General features: G+C 37.2%; 1 protein-coding gene across 1 annotated transcript in view; it reads right to left on the reverse strand.

The window, feature by feature from the left end:
- Positions 1–9255: 9255 nt before the first annotated feature.
- fam20cb (FAM20C golgi associated secretory pathway kinase b) overlaps positions 9256–18181 on the reverse strand; it is a 63960-nt gene continuing 55034 nt past the window's right edge. Inside the window, exons 5-11 of the mRNA XM_058621113.1 lie at positions 15206–15321; positions 14701–14881; positions 14453–14562; positions 13302–13383; positions 12939–12998; positions 12698–12848; positions 9256–11047 (exon numbers count right to left, since the gene is read on the reverse strand). Coding sequence (XP_058477096.1) covers positions 10940–11047; positions 12698–12848; positions 12939–12998; positions 13302–13383; positions 14453–14562; positions 14701–14881; positions 15206–15321 — 808 coding nt within the window. The 3' untranslated portion in view covers positions 9256–10939. The remainder of the gene's footprint in view (positions 11048–12697; positions 12849–12938; positions 12999–13301; positions 13384–14452; positions 14563–14700; positions 14882–15205; positions 15322–18181) is intronic.

Below are 18181 nucleotides of genomic sequence, written 5' to 3' on the forward strand. Positions count from 1 at the left end.
CGATTTTGGACGACATGCTATACTATGACTTTTTGGACCGATTTTGGACGACATGCTATACTATGACTTTTATGACCGATTTTGGACGACATGCTATACTATGACCTTTTTGACCGATTTTGGACGACATGCTATACTATGACTTTTTTGACCGATTTTGGACGACATGCTATACTATGACTTTTTGGACCGATTTTGGACGACATGCTATACTATGACTTTTTAGACCGATTTTGGACGACATGCTATACTATGACTTTTTTAACTGATTTTGAACAACATACTATACTATGACCTTTTTGACTGATGTTTGACGACATACTACACTGTGACTTTTTTGACTGATTTTGGACGACATATTATACTGTGACTTTTTTAACTGATTTTGAACGACATGCTATACTATGACCTTTTTGACCGATTTTGGACGACATGCTATACTATGACTTTTTGGACCGATTTTGGACGACATGCTATACTATGACTTTTTAGACCGATTTTGGACGACATGCTATACTATGACTTTTTAGACCGATTTTGGACGTCATGCTATACTATGACTTTTTGGACCGATTTTGGACGACATGCTATACTATGACTTTTTTGACTGATTTTGAACAACATACTATACTATGACTTTTTTGACTGATTTTGGACGACATGCTATACTATGACTTTTTGGACCGATTTTGGACGACATGTTATACTATGACTTTTTGGACTGGACGACATGCTATACTATGACTTTTTGACTGATTTTGGACGACATGCTATACTATGACTTTTTGGACTGGACGACATGCTATACTATGACTTTTTGGACTGGACGACATGCTATACTATGACCTTTTTGACCGATTTTGGACGACATGCTATACTATGACTTTTTGGACCGATTTTGGACGACATGCTATACTATGACCTTTTTGACCGATTTTGGACGACATGCTATACTATGACTTTTTGGACCGATTTTGGACGACATGCTATACTATGACCTTTTTGACCGATTTTGGACGACATGCTATACTATGACTTTTTGGACTGGACGACATGCTATACTATGACCTTTTTGACTGATTTTGGACGACATGCTATACTATGACCTTTTTGACTGATTTTGGACGACATGCTATACTATGACTTTTTGGACTGGACGACATGCTATACTATGACCTTTTTGACCGATTTTGGACAACATGCTATACTATGACTTTTTGGACCGATTTTGGACGACATGCTATACTATGACTTTTATGACCGATTTTGGACGACATGCTATACTATGACCTTTTTGACCGATTTTGGACGACATGCTATACTATGACTTTTTTGACCGATTTTGGACGACATGCTATACTATGACTTTTTGGACCGATTTTGGACGACATGCTATACTATGACTTTTTAGACCGATTTTGGACGACATGCTATACTATGACTTTTTTAACTGATTTTGAACAACATACTATACTATGACCTTTTTGACTGATGTTTGACGACATACTACACTGTGACTTTTTTGACTGATTTTGGACGACATATTATACTGTGACTTTTTTAACTGATTTTGAACGACATGCTATACTATGACCTTTTTGACCGATTTTGGACGACATGCTATACTATGACCTTTTGGACCGATTTTGGACGACATGCTATACTATGACTTTTTGGACCGATTTTGGACGACATGCTATACTATGACTTTTTAGACCGATTTTGGACGACATGCTATACTATGACTTTTTAGACCGATTTTGGACGTCATGCTATACTATGACTTTTTGGACCGATTTTGGACGACATGCTATACTATGACTTTTTTGACCGATTTTGGACGACATGCTATACTATGACTTTTTTGACCGATTTTGGACGACATGCTATACTATGACTTTTTGGACCGATTTTGGACGAAATGCTATACTTTACATTACATTACATTACATGTCATTTAGCAGACGCTTTTATCCAAAGCGACTTACAATATATACTTTGAATATACTTAAATATACTACGACTTTAATGACCGATTTTGGACGACATGCTATACTATGACCTTTTTGACAGATTTTGGACGACATACTATACTATGACTTTTTTAACTGATTTTGAACGACATACTATACTATGACTTTTTTGACTGATTTTGAACAACATACTATACTATGACTTTTTTGACTGATTTTGGACGACATGCTATGCTATGACTTTTTGGACCGATTTTGGACGACATGTTATACTATGACTTTTTGGACTGGACGACATGCTATACTATGACTTTTTGACTGATTTTGGACGACATGCTATACTATGACTTTTTGGACTGGACGACATGCTATACTATGACTTTTTGGACTGGACGACATGCTATACTATGACCTTTTTGACCGATTTTGGACGACATGCTATACTATGACTTTTTGGACCGATTTTGGACGACATGCTATACTATGACCTTTTTGACCGATTTTGGACGACATGCTATACTATGACTTTTTGGACCGATTTTGGACGACATGCTATACTATGACCTTTTTGACCGATTTTGGACGACATGCTATACTATGACCTTTTTGGACCGATTTTGGACGAAATGCTTTACTATGACTTTAATGACCGATTTTGGACGACATGCTATACTATGACCTTTTTGACAGATTTTGGACGACATGCTATACTATGACTTTTTGGACCGATTTTGGACGACATGCTATACTATGACTTTTTTTGACAGATTTTGGACGACATGCTATACTATGACTTTTTTGACCGATTTTGGACGACATGCTATACTATGACTTTTTGGACCGATTTTTGACGACATATTATAGTATGACTTTTCTGACTGATTTTAAACGACATACTATACTATCATATACTATACTATACTATCACTAGTCATACTATAATATGTCGTCAAAAATCGGTCCAAAAAGTCATAGTATAGCATGTCGTCCAAAATCGGTCCAAAAAGTCATAGTATAGCATGTCGTCCAAAATCTGTCAAAAAAGTCATAGTATAGCATGTCGTCCAAAATCTGTCAAAAAAGTCATAGTATAGCATGTCGTCCAAAATCGGTCACAAAAAGTCATAGTATAGCATGTCGTCCAAAATCTGGCAAAAAAGTCATAGTATAGCATGTCGTCCAAAATCGGTCCAAAAAGTCATAGTATAGCATGTCGTCCAAAATCGGTCAAAAAAGTCATAATATAGCATGTCGTCCAAAATCTGGCAAAAAAGTCATAGTATAGCATGTCGTCCAAAATCGGTCCAAAAAGTCATAGTATAGCATGTCGTCCAAAATCTGGCAAAAAAGTCATAGTATAGCATGTCGTCCAAAATCGGTCCAAAAAGTCATAGTATAGCATGTCGTCCAAAATCGGTCAAAAAAAAGTCATAGTATAGCATGTCGTCCAAAATCTGGCAAAAAAGTCATAGTATAGCATGTCGTCCAAAATCGGTCCAAAAAGTTATAGTATAGCATGTCGTCCAAAATCTGGCAAAAAAGTCATAGCATAGCATGTCGTCCAAAATCGGTCCAAGAAGTCATAGTATAGCATGTCGTCCAAAATCGGTCAAAAAAAAGTCATAGTATAGCATGTCGTCCAAAATCGGTCCAAAAAGTCATAGTATAGCATGTCGTCCAAAATCGGTCAAAAAGGTCATAGTATAGCATGTCGTCCAAAATCGGTCAAAAAAGTCATAGTATAGCATGTCGTCCAAAATCGGTCCAAAAAGTCATAGTATAGCATGTCGTCCAAAATCGGTCTAAAAAGTCATAGTATAGCATGTCGTCGAAAATCGGTCCAAAAAGTCATAGTATAGCATGTCGTCCAAAATCGGTCATAAAAGTCATAGTATAGCATGTCGTCCAAAATCAGTCAAAAAAGTCATAGTATAGCATGTCGTCGAAAATTGGTCTAAAAAGTCATAGTATACCATGTCGTCCAAAATCGGTCCAAAAAGTCATAGTATAGCATGTCGTCCAAAATCGGTCACAAAAAGTCATAGTATAGCATGTCGTCCAAAATCGGTCCAAAAAGTCATAGTATAGCATGTCGTCCAAAATCGGTCAAAAAAGTCATAGTATAGCATGTCGTCCAAAATCTGGCAAAAAAGTCATAGTATAGCATGTCGTCCAAAATCGGTCCAAAAAGTCATAGTATAGCATGTCGTCCAAAATCTGGCAAAAAAGTCATAGTATAGCATGTCGTCCAAAATCGGTCCAAAAAGTCATAGTATAGCATGTCGTCCAAAATCGGTCCAAAAAGTCATAGTATAGCATGTCATCCAAAATCTGGCAAAAAAGTCATAGTATAGCATGTCGTCCAAAATCGGTCCAAAAAGTCATAGTATAGCATGTCGTCCAAAATCGGTCAAAAAAAAGTCATAGTATAGCATGTCGTCCAAAATCTGGCAAAAAAGTCATAGTATAGCATGTCGTCCAAAATCGGTCCAAAAAGTCATAGTATAGCATGTCGTCCAAAATCGGTCCAAAAAGTCATAGTATAGCATGTCGTCCAAAATCGGTCCAAAAAGTCATAGTATAGCATGTCGTCCAAAATCGGTCAAAAAGGTCATAGTATAGCATGTCGTCCAAAAACGGTCAAAAAAGTCATAGTATAGCATGTCGTCCAAAATCGGTCCAAAAAGTCATAGTATAGCATGTCGTCGAAAATTGGCCTAAAAAGTCATAGTATACCATGTCGTCCAAAATCGGTCCAAAAAGTCATAGTATAGCATGTCGTCCAAAATCGGTCACAAAAAGTCATAGTATAGCATGTCGTCCAAAATCTGGCAAAAAAGTCATAGTATAGCATGTCGTCCTAAATCGGTCCAAAAAGTCATAGTATAGCATGTCGTCCAAAATCTGGCAAAAAAGTCATAGTATAGCATGTCGTCCAAAATCGGTCCAAAAAGTCATAGTATAGCATGTCGTCCAAAATCGGTCAAAAAAAAGTCATAGTATAGCATGTCGTCCAAAATCTGGCAAAAAAGTCATAGTATAGCATGTCGTCCAAAATCGGTCCAAAAAGTCATAGTATAGCATGTCGTCCAAAATCTGGCAAAAAAGTCATAGTATAGCATGTTGTCCAAAATCGGTCCAAAAAGTCATAGTATAGCATGTCGTCCAAAATCGGTCCAAAAAGTCATAGTATAGCATGTCGTCCAAAATCGGTCAAAAAGGTCATAGTATAGCATGTCGTCCAAAATCGGTCCAAAAAGTCATGGTATAGCATGTCGTCCAAAATCGGTCCAAAAAGTCATAGTATAGCATGTCGTCGAAAATTGGTCTAAAAAGTCATAGTATACCATGTCGTCCAAAATCGGTCCAAAAAGTCATAGTATAGCATGTCGTCCAAAATCGGTCACAAAAAGTCATAGTATAGCATGTCGTCCAAAATCTGGCAAAAAAGTCATAGTATAGCATGTCGTCCAAAATCGGTCCAAAAAGTCATAGTATAGCATGTCGTCCAAAATCGGTCAAAAAAGTCATAGTATAGCATGTCGTCCAAAATCTGGCAAAAAAGTCATAGTATAGCATGTCGTCCAAAATCGGTCCAAAAAGTCATAGTATAGCATGTCGTCCAAAATCTGGCAAAAAAGTCATAGTATAGCATGTCGTCCAAAATCGGTCCAAAAAGTCATAGTATAGCATGTCGTCCAAAATCGGTCAAAAAAAAGTCATAGTATAGCATGTCGTTCAAAATCTGGCAAAAAAGTCATAGTATAGCATGTCGTCCAAAATCGGTCCAAAAAGTCATAGTATAGCATGTCGTCCAAAATCGGTCCAAAAAGTCATAGTATAGCATGTCGTCCAAAATCGGTCCAAAAAGTCATAGTATAGCATGTCGTCCAAAATCGGTCAAAAAGGTCATAGTATAGCATGTCGTCCAAAAACGGTCAAAAAAGTCATAGTATAGCATGTCGTCCAAAATCGGTCCAAAAAGTCATAGTATAGCATGTCGTCGAAAATTGGTCTAAAAAGTCATAGTATACCATGTCGTCCAAAATCGGTCCAAAAAGTCATAGTATAGCATATCGTCCAAAATCGGTCACAAAAAGTCATAGTATAGCATGTCGTCCAAAATCTGGCAAAAAAGTCATAGTATAGCATGTCGTCCTAAATCGGTCCAAAAAGTCATAGTATAGCATGTCGTCCAAAATCTGGCAAAAAAGTCATAGTATAGCATGTCGTCCAAAATCGGTCAAAAAAGTCATAGTATAGCATGTCGTCCAAAATCGGTCAAAAAAAAGTCATAGTATAGCATGTCGTCCAAAATCTGGCAAAAAAGTCATAGTATAGCATGTCGTCCAAAATCGGTCCAAAAAGTCATAGTATAGCATGTCGTCCAAAATCTGGCAAAAAAGTCATAGTATAGCATGTCGTCCAAAATCTGGCAAAAAAGTCATAGTATAGCATGTTGTCCAAAATCGGTCCAAAAAGTCATAGTATAGCATGTCGTTCAAAATCTGGCAAAAGAGTCATAGTATAGCATGTTGTCCAAAATCTGGCAAAAAAGTCATAGTATAGCATGTCGTCCAAAATCGGTCCAAAAAGTCATAGTATAGCATGTCGTCCAAAATCGGTCAAAAAAAAGTCATAGTATAGCATGTCGTCCAAAATCGGTCCAAAAAGTCATAGTATAGCATGTCGTCCAAAATCGGTCCAAAAAGTCATAGTATAGCATGTTGTCCAAAATCGGTCCAAGAAGTCATAGTATAGCATGTCGTTCAAAATCGGTCCAAAAAGTCATAGTATAGCATGTCGTCCAAAATCGGTCAAAAAGGTCATAGTATAGCATGTCGTCCAAAATCGGTCCAAAAAGTCATAGTATAGCATGTCGTCCAAAATCGGTCCAAAAAGTCATAGTATAGCATGTCGTCCAAAATCGGTCAAAAAGGTCATAGTATAGCATGTCGTCCAAAATCGGTCTAAAAAGTCATAGTATAGCATGTCGTCGAAAATCGGTCCAAAAAGTCATAGTATAGCATGTCGTCGAAAATTGGTCTAAAAAGTCATAGTATACCATGTCGTCCAAAATCGGTCCAAAAAGTCATAGTATACCATGTCGTCCAAAATCGGTCACAAAAAGTCATAGTATAGCATGTCGTCCAAAATCTGGCAAAAAAGTCATAGTATAGCATGTCGTCCAAAATCGGTCCAAAAAGTCATAGTATAGCATGTCGTCCAAAATCGGTCCAAAAAGTCATAGTATAGCATGTCGTCCAAAATCGGTCAAAAAAAAGTCATAGTATAGCATGTCGTCCAAAATCTGGCAAAAAAGTCATAGTATAGCATGTCGTCCAAAATCGGTCCAAAAAGTCATAGTATAGCATGTCGTCCAAAATCTGGCAAAAAAGTCATAGTATAGCATGTCGTCCAAAATCGGTCCAAAAAGTCATAGTATAGCATGTCGTCCAAAATCTGGCAAAAAAGTCATAGTATAGCATGTCGTCCAAAATCTGGCAAAAAAGTCATAGTATAGCATGTCGTCCAAAATCGGTCCAAAAAGTCATAGTATAGCATGTCGTCCAAAATCGGTCAAAAAAAAGTCATAGTATAGCATGTCGTCCAAAATCGGTCCAAAAAGTCATAGTATAGCATGTCGTCCAAAATCGGTCCAAGAAGTCATAGTATAGCATGTCGTCCAAAATCGGTCAAAAAAAAGTCATAGTATAGCATGTCGTCCAAAATCGGTCCAAAAAGTCATAGTATAGCATGTCGTCCAAAATCGGTCAAAAAGGTCATAGTATAGCATGTCGTCCAAAATCGGTCAAAAAAGTCATAGTATAGCATGTCGTCCAAAATCGGTCCAAAAAGTCATAGTATAGCATGTCGTCCAAAATCGGTCTAAAAAGTCATAGTATAGCATGTCGTCGAAAATCGGTCCAAAAAGTCATAGTATAGCATGTCGTCCAAAATCGGTCATAAAAGTCATAGTATAGCATGTCGTCCAAAATCAGTCAAAAAAGTCATAGTATAGCATGTCGTCGAAAATTGGTCTAAAAAGTCATAGTATACCATGTCGTCCAAAATCGGTCATAAAAGTCATAGTATAGCATGTCGTCCAAAATCGGTCACAAAAAGTCATAGTATAGCATGTCGTCCAAAATCGGTCCAAAAAGTCATAGTATAGCATGTCGTCCAAAATCGGTCATAAAAGTCATAGTATAGCATGTCGTCCAAAATCAGTCAAAAAAGTCATAGTATAGCATGTCGTCGAAAATTGGTCTAAAAAGTCATAGTATACCATGTCGTCCAAAATCGGTCCAAAAAGTCATAGTATAGCATGTCGTCCAAAATCGGTCACAAAAAGTCCTCGTATAGCATGTCGTTCAAATTTTCAGTTAATGGAAATATAAAAAACACAAAGACCAAGATTTCTGCTTATTTCGTTTTATTGCACTTTTTTTAACCATGATGCAAAGAAAGAAAATGATAAAATCCACAGAAAAACAGCGTGATGAATAGGACAAAAAACTTAATTTAAACTCAGGTTCTTCATGGATTGGTCCACACACACACTCATATACACACACTCAGTGTCTGACCCCTGACCCCACTCTAGAATGAAGAAAACCTTATAGAAACAGCTGAGGGTCAACATACACACACACACGTTAACATGTAACCACTGTTTCTTATCTCGTACCTGTGAGAAGCTCAAACCTTTTTTTTCCTCTATGAAACCAAACATTCAAGTATTTTTCTATCATTTTCACAGGCACTAGAATCTTCCTACTGTATATATTAACTTTAACAGGTCAACTCTCTGCTCGCTGTTGGTGGTGAAAACAAAATTTACATCCTGGAAAATAATCTCTCCACAGCAACATCTGCGACATCAAATATATTATTATAATTACAATGAAACAAGAATAAAAAAATCTGTCCGTGTCACATTTGTACAGAAGAGTGTTGCATTCACTGAAATCTTTTTACTAGATTTCTTTTTGGGGGTCTGTTTTTATCTCGTATCTCGTAAAAACAAGCTTGGAAAAACAGAGCCTTTTAAACATTATTTTAGGTGAATGCAATACACTTCCGTACATTTGAGAACATAAACTTAAAAACTCTATTTCTGTCGTGTGGAAACAAAGAAAAAATGTTCTAAACCAAAATAAAAGCTTCATAATTTTGGGGTGAAAAATGGATGATGGTTAATCTGACAGATTTGGGGGAGTTTCTCAAAGTCAAGAACAACCAACTGTTCTAATGTCCAAAATACTTCAACTTCAAAGTCCCCACAATCAACAAGCCTGTTTAATCTTCTCAATGCTGTAATCCTTAATCTAAAACTCTGCCTTCTGTGATTAAGAAAATGTGTCAGTTTTTCAAAATATCCATGTTACTAATTTTATAGTGTGTTTTGTTTTTAACCAGCTTGTTTTAAGTAGAGAAAATATACATTTTGCTTTGAGTTTGAAAAGAAAAATTGCTCATTATTTGTATAAAAACAGATTTCTTTTCAATTATTTAAATGCACAGTATTCAGTTTTTCTCTCTCTCAAGCAAAACAGTAACAAAAGACCTGGATTATAACGTCAGGAAGCAGCACTGGATCATGGGAATTGTTGTTTTGTTGTCTTATTTGTTCAATCTGGATATCAACACTTTAAAAGGAGACAAGTTATAACATCGATGTCATTTCAAGGCAACCACATTTTTTTGTTTTTAATTGTTGTTTTTAGGTATTTTAAAGCAGGAATGTTACATATTATATCTTTAAGTTAAGAACTTTTAACTCAGTGACGACCAGTTTTTGTCAGATTATGCTTTTTTTTCCAACTCATTTTGCCAATTTACTCAGTTGTTCCTTATCTATTGTTTCTGAGAGTTTTCTCTGAAAGTGAACTTAATTAAAGTTGAATTAAAGAAATTGCTTTGGTCTCTGTAGAACCAGGATCCTTGACTTTGAGAAAAACACCAACAGACCTTGTTGCAGCTGCATTTTTGCACATGCTCAGTTTGCCCTCTTGTGGACAAAATGAAGAGGTACAACACCTGTGATGTGTGTTGTATTCATCGCAAACAATAAATACATTTATTTAATAAATACCCTCTCAAAGACATTTATGGGGGAGAAAAAAACCCAAATTCAAATCCAGGAGTAAACCTGCACTCCAATCAAAAAAAATCTCCACTCTGATAACAATGAAAAAAGAAAATGGTCGACACTTAAATCACCTAAAAATAATACTTTTATTGATTAAGTTCATTTAAATGAACTTAATCAACCAAAGTATAAGTTTGTCGGCCGCATTCCTTTTCAAGTGCATCGATGAGCTGAAACAAAAACATTCATTTAAAAAACATCAACAATAACCAATAAAACATTCTGCAGCAAAACGAACAAAGATCATTTTAAGACAACAGGAAGTCATGTCTCCACTTCCTCCTCCACCTCCACCACCACGATGGCGGACGTTCAACCAAAAACACTCGAGTCACTAACAAATACGAATAAACACGAGTGAGTCTGTGAGGAGAGTCTTCACACGTCTCCCTCTGAATTCACTGAATTCAAAAAGGGGATCCTGAACGAGACACGAGAGAGACGGAGAGACAGAAGGCGTCTCTGGTGAGACAGGTTTGGTAATGCTGTGGTGGGTCAGTGGTGGTGAGACTAATCCTACACGAAGGAGTCTATGTGATTTTTGTGCAGTGGTTCAGTCCAGTTCCTGGTCCCAGATTCCTCCAGAAAAGTCTGTCACATCACCTGCGTCTTGAGATTCGGTCCAGATTTTAAGTCTCTACACAAAAAGAAAGTTCCAGTCCTATCCAGCAGGCGTCCGCTTCCAGGCAGCGAGTTCTTATTTCTGTGTCTCGGGCAGGTGAGCGTCCTCTGTGAAGCTGGACCGGCTCAGTCCTGTCTCTCCCATCTGCCAAGAATTCACTTGAGTCCAGCTGCCAGCGGCCGCAGACAGCTACCTCCTCCTGGGGGCGTGGTCTGTCCCTCGTGTGGGCTGGAGGTCGTCCTCCACCACGTAACCGTAGCCCTCCTTGTCAATGCACTCTGACAGCACTTTCAGCGCCTAAAGACACAAAACACATCCGTTTTCAATGCTTTTTTAATTTATTGCTATTAAAGGTCAGTGAAGGTGTCCACTTTTAAAGGAACTCTTTTATAAGTGAAGTGAACAGAATTATATATTGGTATTTGTCTCAATTAAAAGACAAACTACACTGCAGCTCAATTTACTACATGAACCTCATTTCTGAAAGCTTAACTTAACTTAACTTAGCTTAGCTTAGCTTAGCTTAGATGTGGAATGAAAGGGAATTGGTTCAGTAGTTTAGCTCTGTCTAAACCTAACCCTAACAAAAAACAACACACTATCCCCTTTACTTTACTTTAAAAAAACCTGTAAGTGTAAAATATGCTAGTTTGTGGTTAGCTTAACCTGAAGTCTGTAGTTTAGCTCAGTCTAAAGCTAACAAAAACCACATAATGTAAACTTTAAACCAAAACCTGCAGGCTTTCACCTTTAAATATCAAAACTCACTACAATATATCATGATTGTTAAGGAACAAACACTGAAATGTACAAATGATATTTTGTGGTTGAATTGTGAAGTTGATGGGGAGCCAGTGGAGATGTTGAAGGACCGGTGTGATTGTTTAGATTGTTTAGAAACAAAAACTGGAGCGTAGAAATGTCAGTTTGTGGTTAGCTCAGACATGAAGACAAGGGGGTTCATTCAGTTTAGCTCTAAAGCTAACACAATCCACAAAGTCACCACATTATATTGTGTTTATTTAAAGCTCAAGTGTAGAAATGTCAGACTGTGGTTAGCTTACACCTCAAGGAAATTGGCTCGGTAGTTTAGCTTCGTCTAAAGCAAACAAAATCAACAAAATCACCACATTATATCATGTTTATTTAGTAATGAAAAGTGAAATATGTGTGGTTAAAGCTTAGACCTGTTTCTTGTAGTTTAGCTCTGTCCAAAGCTAACAAAAACAAAACAAACAATCACTTTTAAATCTCAAAAATCATGCTCAGTAATAAAACCTGAAGTATGAAATAAAAAGTGTGGTTTTTGTAAGTGTATTTTGTCACTTTTGAACTAAAACAGACTCGCTGTTTCCTCCAGTTTTAAATCCAGTTTCACAAATAAAGTCCAGAAAATTCTCCAGAGTTTCTCGTTTAGTTTTTGGAGACACAATGACAGCAGCAGGAGAATCTCCTGAGGATCCAGGTTTTTCCTGCTGTGTTCACACATAAGCTCTCAGTCGAACATTATCCAGATATTATACTCAGGAAGTGGCAGGAGAATCTCAGGAGAATCTCAGAAGAATCTCAGGAGAATCTCAGGAGAATCTCAAGAGAATCTCAGGAGAATCTCCTGAGCAACTTATGTGGACTTTTGCATTCACACAGACTGTTTTCAGAGAATCTCCAGACTTTAGTGCAGGTCTGAAAGTGTCTTAAATGTGTGGATCACCCAGCATTTCTTTCATTGTAAATACATCTGACAATTATTTGATTGATTACCATTTCACATAAACTCAACAAAGAATACACTTTATTTACTACCATAGAAGAGCGTCATTCCAGAAACCAGTTCTTGTTAAAATACTACATAAAATGACCTCCTGTAGATGGATTTATCAGCTGACTAATTGATGATAAAAAGATTTATAAAAGAAATAACAAGAATTGCACAGTATGAACACTGACCTGGCGTAGCCGTCGGTCCATGGCGTCCAGGTGCGGCTGGATGAGGATGGGACTGAGTCGGTCCCTCACCAGGGATTCTGCCATGAGTGTGGACAGCTTGTATTCTTCCTTCGCCAGCAGCTGCAGACGCAAGTGTGTAGACTTCCTAACCCTGCAGAGACAGAGAGTAGAGGTCATTTAACTGTGTTGAATTATTTCTTTTGTGAGTCTTTATGTCGTTAAGAATAAACGAAGTTCTCACCTGCAGCACTGAGTCAGTGGCACCAGGATGGACATCTCGTCATGGGAGTGTTTTCCAAATCTAAGATTCAATAAAAGAAGCCTTGATTATTTTTAATAGGGTGTGTTTCATGTGCTGCTGCAGAATAGAGAGCAGCTGCCTTTAAACGTGTTGTTTTGCACATTTCTACATGTTTTTAGAATCCTTTTTGTGCTTTTATTGACCTGTAACTCAATCATTGTGCCCATGTATAATTTCATCTATTCATAAATACTTGAATGTTATAGTTTCACATGTTTGCATTTGTACTGTGTGTCTTCAAGTATCACACATAAATACAAATATATATTGTATACGGGGTTTGTGTACAAGGACGTGTCTCACCCGCGGCCGTTGTCCAGGTGGATGATGAAAGTCTCATTTCCAAACTTTTCAAACGTCTCATAATGATGTCGATCCATGTTTCCTGTGTTGGAATGAACAGAAACACACACACGTGTCACTGTGTCTTTGGATCTTTGGATCTTTATGTTGCGTGTTGCAGACGCAGAGATTCTCGTCCTGATAAGTTCTATATGTTAGAAAACAGTGGCTGAGAACATGTGGAGTAAAGAGTGGAAACAGGATTTCAGGATTTTATTTTACAACTTTGAGACGTGTCTAAAAATAGAACTCTGCACCTGCTTCTACTGTCTTTGGTTTGGTAACCAGCTGAGACACAGAACATCTCTGACTCTGACAAGAGCAGACTCCTGCTGTGAGGCTGCAGTTACCCCTGATAGAGAAAGAGGGCGACAGAGAGCAGCACCGTAACTAAACCACCTCTGTGTTTGTCGCTGAAGTTTGTAATAATAAGTAATAATATTCTGTACAAACAGCGACGTTCACCTGCTTTGGTCCCCACTAAAGCATGAATTTTAAAGTGTGTGTTCCTGTATTTGTTACCTCTTGAGGACTGTGTCATAAACCTTGTCAGGACCAGGACCAGGTTTTATTGTTTTGTCTTGGGGACAAAAATCTTGTCCTAATGAGGCAGAATCTCATTTTTCTGAAGAAACTAGCTGAGTTTAGGTTGAATTGTGGTTAGGTTAAAGTTAGTGTTAGTTATTAACTGGTTATGGTAAAGGTTAGAGAGAGAGGACACGTCCTCGGTGTCTCAGAGAAGAATTTGTTAAGGTGGCTTCTAACTTTAAAGGTCATTTAGCAGAAAATGAAGATAAGATAATTAACATGGATTCTATTTTTAAGTCTACAATCACTTGATTGTGTTAAAATATGTTTACCATTACCCAAGAATGAGCCTTTTATTGTTATTATTATTATTATTATTATTATTACCACCATGTTTTTACAGAACGCTGAACTGAAGAACATTAAACTGCAACATGCGACTACACCCAATAAAAATCACTATATTTTACACTCTGTCTGTCCCTTGAGTAATGAAACCACCATTTCTTATAATAATATTACATATTATTAAATATTAATAATAATATTAAATGAGTGGTGAGACGGTAACATGCTGAACTCACCCATGAGGAAGTCAAAGATGGTCATGTCCATGACGTCCAGAAGTCTCCTCCCACTGTCGTAAGGCGGAGTCTGTTTGACTTCCTCACAATAATCTGGGTCGACCTCCCATCTGAAGAGAGATTACACTTGGTGAGTTTTAAAAATCAGGTCATTTCTTGCATGAAAAGAAGAAAACAATGTTCAGTGAAGTCTCTCGTTGTCAGTTCTCTTGAGTTGCTGCTGAGACAAAGCATCGGCGCTCTCTTACTCGGCCTTCTTGCGTTTGTGGTACGAGCGTCTCCACGGGTTCCTCCAGGTCTTGCGTTTAGCGAGGGCCAGGTCGGGGAGGAAGGCGGCGAGGGATCCTTCGATCTGGTCCGGTTTCCCACACAGAGCGTGTTCAGTGGAGCAGTAGTAGGAACACTCGCCGTAGAAACACACGTTGTTGGCTGAGAATCAGACACAATAAGAAATGAATAAAAGACAGTATAACCCCTTGAGATGTATCCTCTCATTTTCAAAGGGATTCACAGGTACAAGTACCAGTACCCGTATCAGTAGCAGTATCAGTACCAGTATCAGTACCAGTATCAGTATCAGTATCAGTATCAGTATCAGTACCAGTATCAGTATCAGTACCAGTACCAGTACCAGTATCAGTATCAGTATCAGTATCAGTACCAGCGTGGCTGTGTCTTTCCTTGATATCAGATCAATATCAGGTCAATAAACCACACACTCGTGCTGTGTCTCTGCTCCTCTTCATCACGTACCTGGTGAAATGAAGAACGTCCTCCACAGCTTTTTGTCCCGCGTGACGTCTCTGATCTCCTTCGTCATGTTGACCAACCTGCCGGCCACAGGAGGGACGCGGCGGAAGTCCAGGATCCTGCAGCACAGAGACAAACAATCACTTTAGTCTCTGTTTGTTCTTTTCTTCAGAGTGGAGGTCGAGGTATGTCTCCCCCCGGTGGGAGAGCAGGAGAAGTGAAGTGGGAGCTCAAAGGGAGAAAAATCATGAAGTGAAATTAGGTCATTTGTCGCCACTTAAACCCAATCACTGTTGTGTTTTGGACAATCATCACTATCTCTGTCATCAACTCTTTTGATAATCAGTTTGAGTGGTTTGATTTTTATTAAAGCAATTTTTCTGTTTTTTCAGCTTCTTAAATGTCAAAATATGATCTTTTTTCTTTGCTCCACATAAGAAATAAATCATTAAAACCGAATTATTTTGGTTATTTTGAATAATTTTTAGGTTTTGGAAACTCCAATCTACATTTTCTGACATTTATGGACCAAACAAGTGATCAATTTATCAAGAAATAATCAACTTCACTTCAATAGTAAACAATTATGAAAATAATCCCTTAGTTGCAGCCATAATCACGACATTAAAACTTCACCTTTACATGAATATTGAAGTGAAACTTGGCTTAAATATATTGTAAATAAACAAAATCTGAAAAATCACCGCCCACCAATTGGTGATGAATAATAATAAAAATTAAAAAAATGAATAAATCTGTTCAGAAAACAGATAAAAATAAAAAATTAAATAAATATTTTTCATCATTCATAAAAGTAATAGAAATAAAAGTCGTTGAATAGAAAAAGTTAATAGTGAACTCCAGCTTACCTTTAATGGTGACAATATAACAATATTAAAAGAAATGATTTTAAAAAAAGACTAAAAATCCCATGATACAGAAAAATGTCACAACAAGAAAATCAGGAAAACTGAGGAAAAAACATTAAAAAACAAAGTCACAGTAAAGTTACAGTAAAATATTAAAGAAATCATACTTAACCACAAAGGAATGATGGAGTTTTAAATTATTGTTTTACAATAATTGATTATTTTGAGATATTTTTCATTAAAAACATCTGTTTGCAAAGCCTGCAAAAAACTACTGTAGATTTCACACAGGATGAAATCCAAAACTCCCTGTCACTGCCAACAGGGGGCACTGTGGGATAAGCAGTGTCCTCAGAATAACAGCCCATGGTGGTAAATGCTGTGAGTGGTTTGTGTGTGGCTGAGAATCCACAACAGAGCCTGCTTTAATGTCCGTGTTAAATCCTCACTCTTTCTGGGAATTTACCAGATATTTATATATTTTTATTTTATTTTCATGACTTTAAGGCTTTTATAATCTTTGTGTTATGTGAATGTTTGTGTGGACAGAGAGGAAAGACAGAGGTGAAGGAGACGACATGTGATTTTCTGTTTTCTGCTTTCAGACTCGACTTCAACAACAGACCAGGCTCTTTAAAAATTGATGTCCCTGTCTGACAACAGCTAATGTCCAAGGCCTGAGGACAGAGAGACAGAGGACGGGACACTGAGATTAAAGACAAAGAGAAAGACAGAGAGGAAGACAAAGAGGAAGACAGAAAGTCACAAGGGGGAGCTGCATGTTTCCAACCATTCTAATGATTCATAATGAAGATTCTTGTGTTTCACTGAAAAATATGTCTCCATAGTAACATGTTTTTGTAACATTACAATATATATATATATATTTAAAAAGTCATCATTTTGGTAATATTTATGTCATTAATGTTCTGTTTTTGCAACTTTTTGTTTTTATATTTTGTACAGTAAGAAAACTTTGGCAAACAATATTTTTGTAACACACGCAGGTTTATGTTAAAATGTCACTTTTTGTAACTTCTTTTTAAACACAAGTAGTCTTTGTAAACAGAGTAAATTTTTGTTTAGTTTTGTAATGTCAGTCACATGTGTACATTACAAAAAAAATTTGGTGGCTATTTTGTTCCAACATTTTTGATAAATAATATTTTTAACGTCAGTTACATGTGTACATTACAATTCTTTTACCTGTAGTAACCTGTTTAAGAATATGTCGTAGTAATGTAAACATGTTTTGTGTAATTATTTGTAACGTGAGTAACATTACAGTATTTGGTCAAAATTTTTGGTTACATATTTTGGAAGAAGTAATTTGACAACCTTTTGTAAGGTTTGTGTCTTTATAACATGTTTTGTCGCACTGAAACATTTTGTAAAATATTTTTGAAACTTTTTATAACTTTCAAATATTTTGTAACATTTTTGACAAAAGTCATTTTTTTGGCATTCGTAACATGTTTTTGGTAAAATACAATTTTGACATATTTTGTAACATTACAACATTTGAATTTAATTTGATATACAATCATTGTTTCTGTTTTTACATTTTTGGTGAAAACATGCTTTTGTAACATTACAGCTCTTAATCAAATGTTGTTCATACTTCATATCGTCACACGTCTACTGTACATTAGTATAAGGTCACACATTCATATAAGTGCTGACTTCCTCAGGCAGTGACACCGAGTGCTCTCCCGTTTAAATCTGATCATATAATAAATGAAGCTTAAAGTGGTCGAGCATAAACAATAAAAGACAGAGTCTCTGGACAATATGTGGGTGTTTGAGCGCGCGCCTGCTGCTTCATGTGAGTCTGTGTGAGTCTGTGTGAGTCTGTGTGAGTCTGTGTGAGTCTCTGAGAGTCTGTGTGAGTCTGTGTGAGTCTGTGAGAGTCTGTGAGAGTCTGTGTGAGTCTGTATGAGTCTGTGTGAGTCTGTGAGAGTCTGTGTGAGTCTGTGAGAGTCTGTGTGAGTCTGTATGAGTCTGTGTGTGTCTGTGAGAGTCTGTGTGAGTCTATGTGAGTCTCCTGGGAGGCCGAGCAGCCTAAGCCTTTGCTGCTCCTCCACCAGCAGCAGCAGCAGCAGCAGCAGCA

This window comes from Solea solea, chromosome 21 (assembly GCF_958295425.1).
Source record: "Solea solea chromosome 21, fSolSol10.1, whole genome shotgun sequence".
Classification (NCBI taxonomy): domain Eukaryota; kingdom Metazoa; phylum Chordata; class Actinopteri; order Pleuronectiformes; family Soleidae; genus Solea; species Solea solea.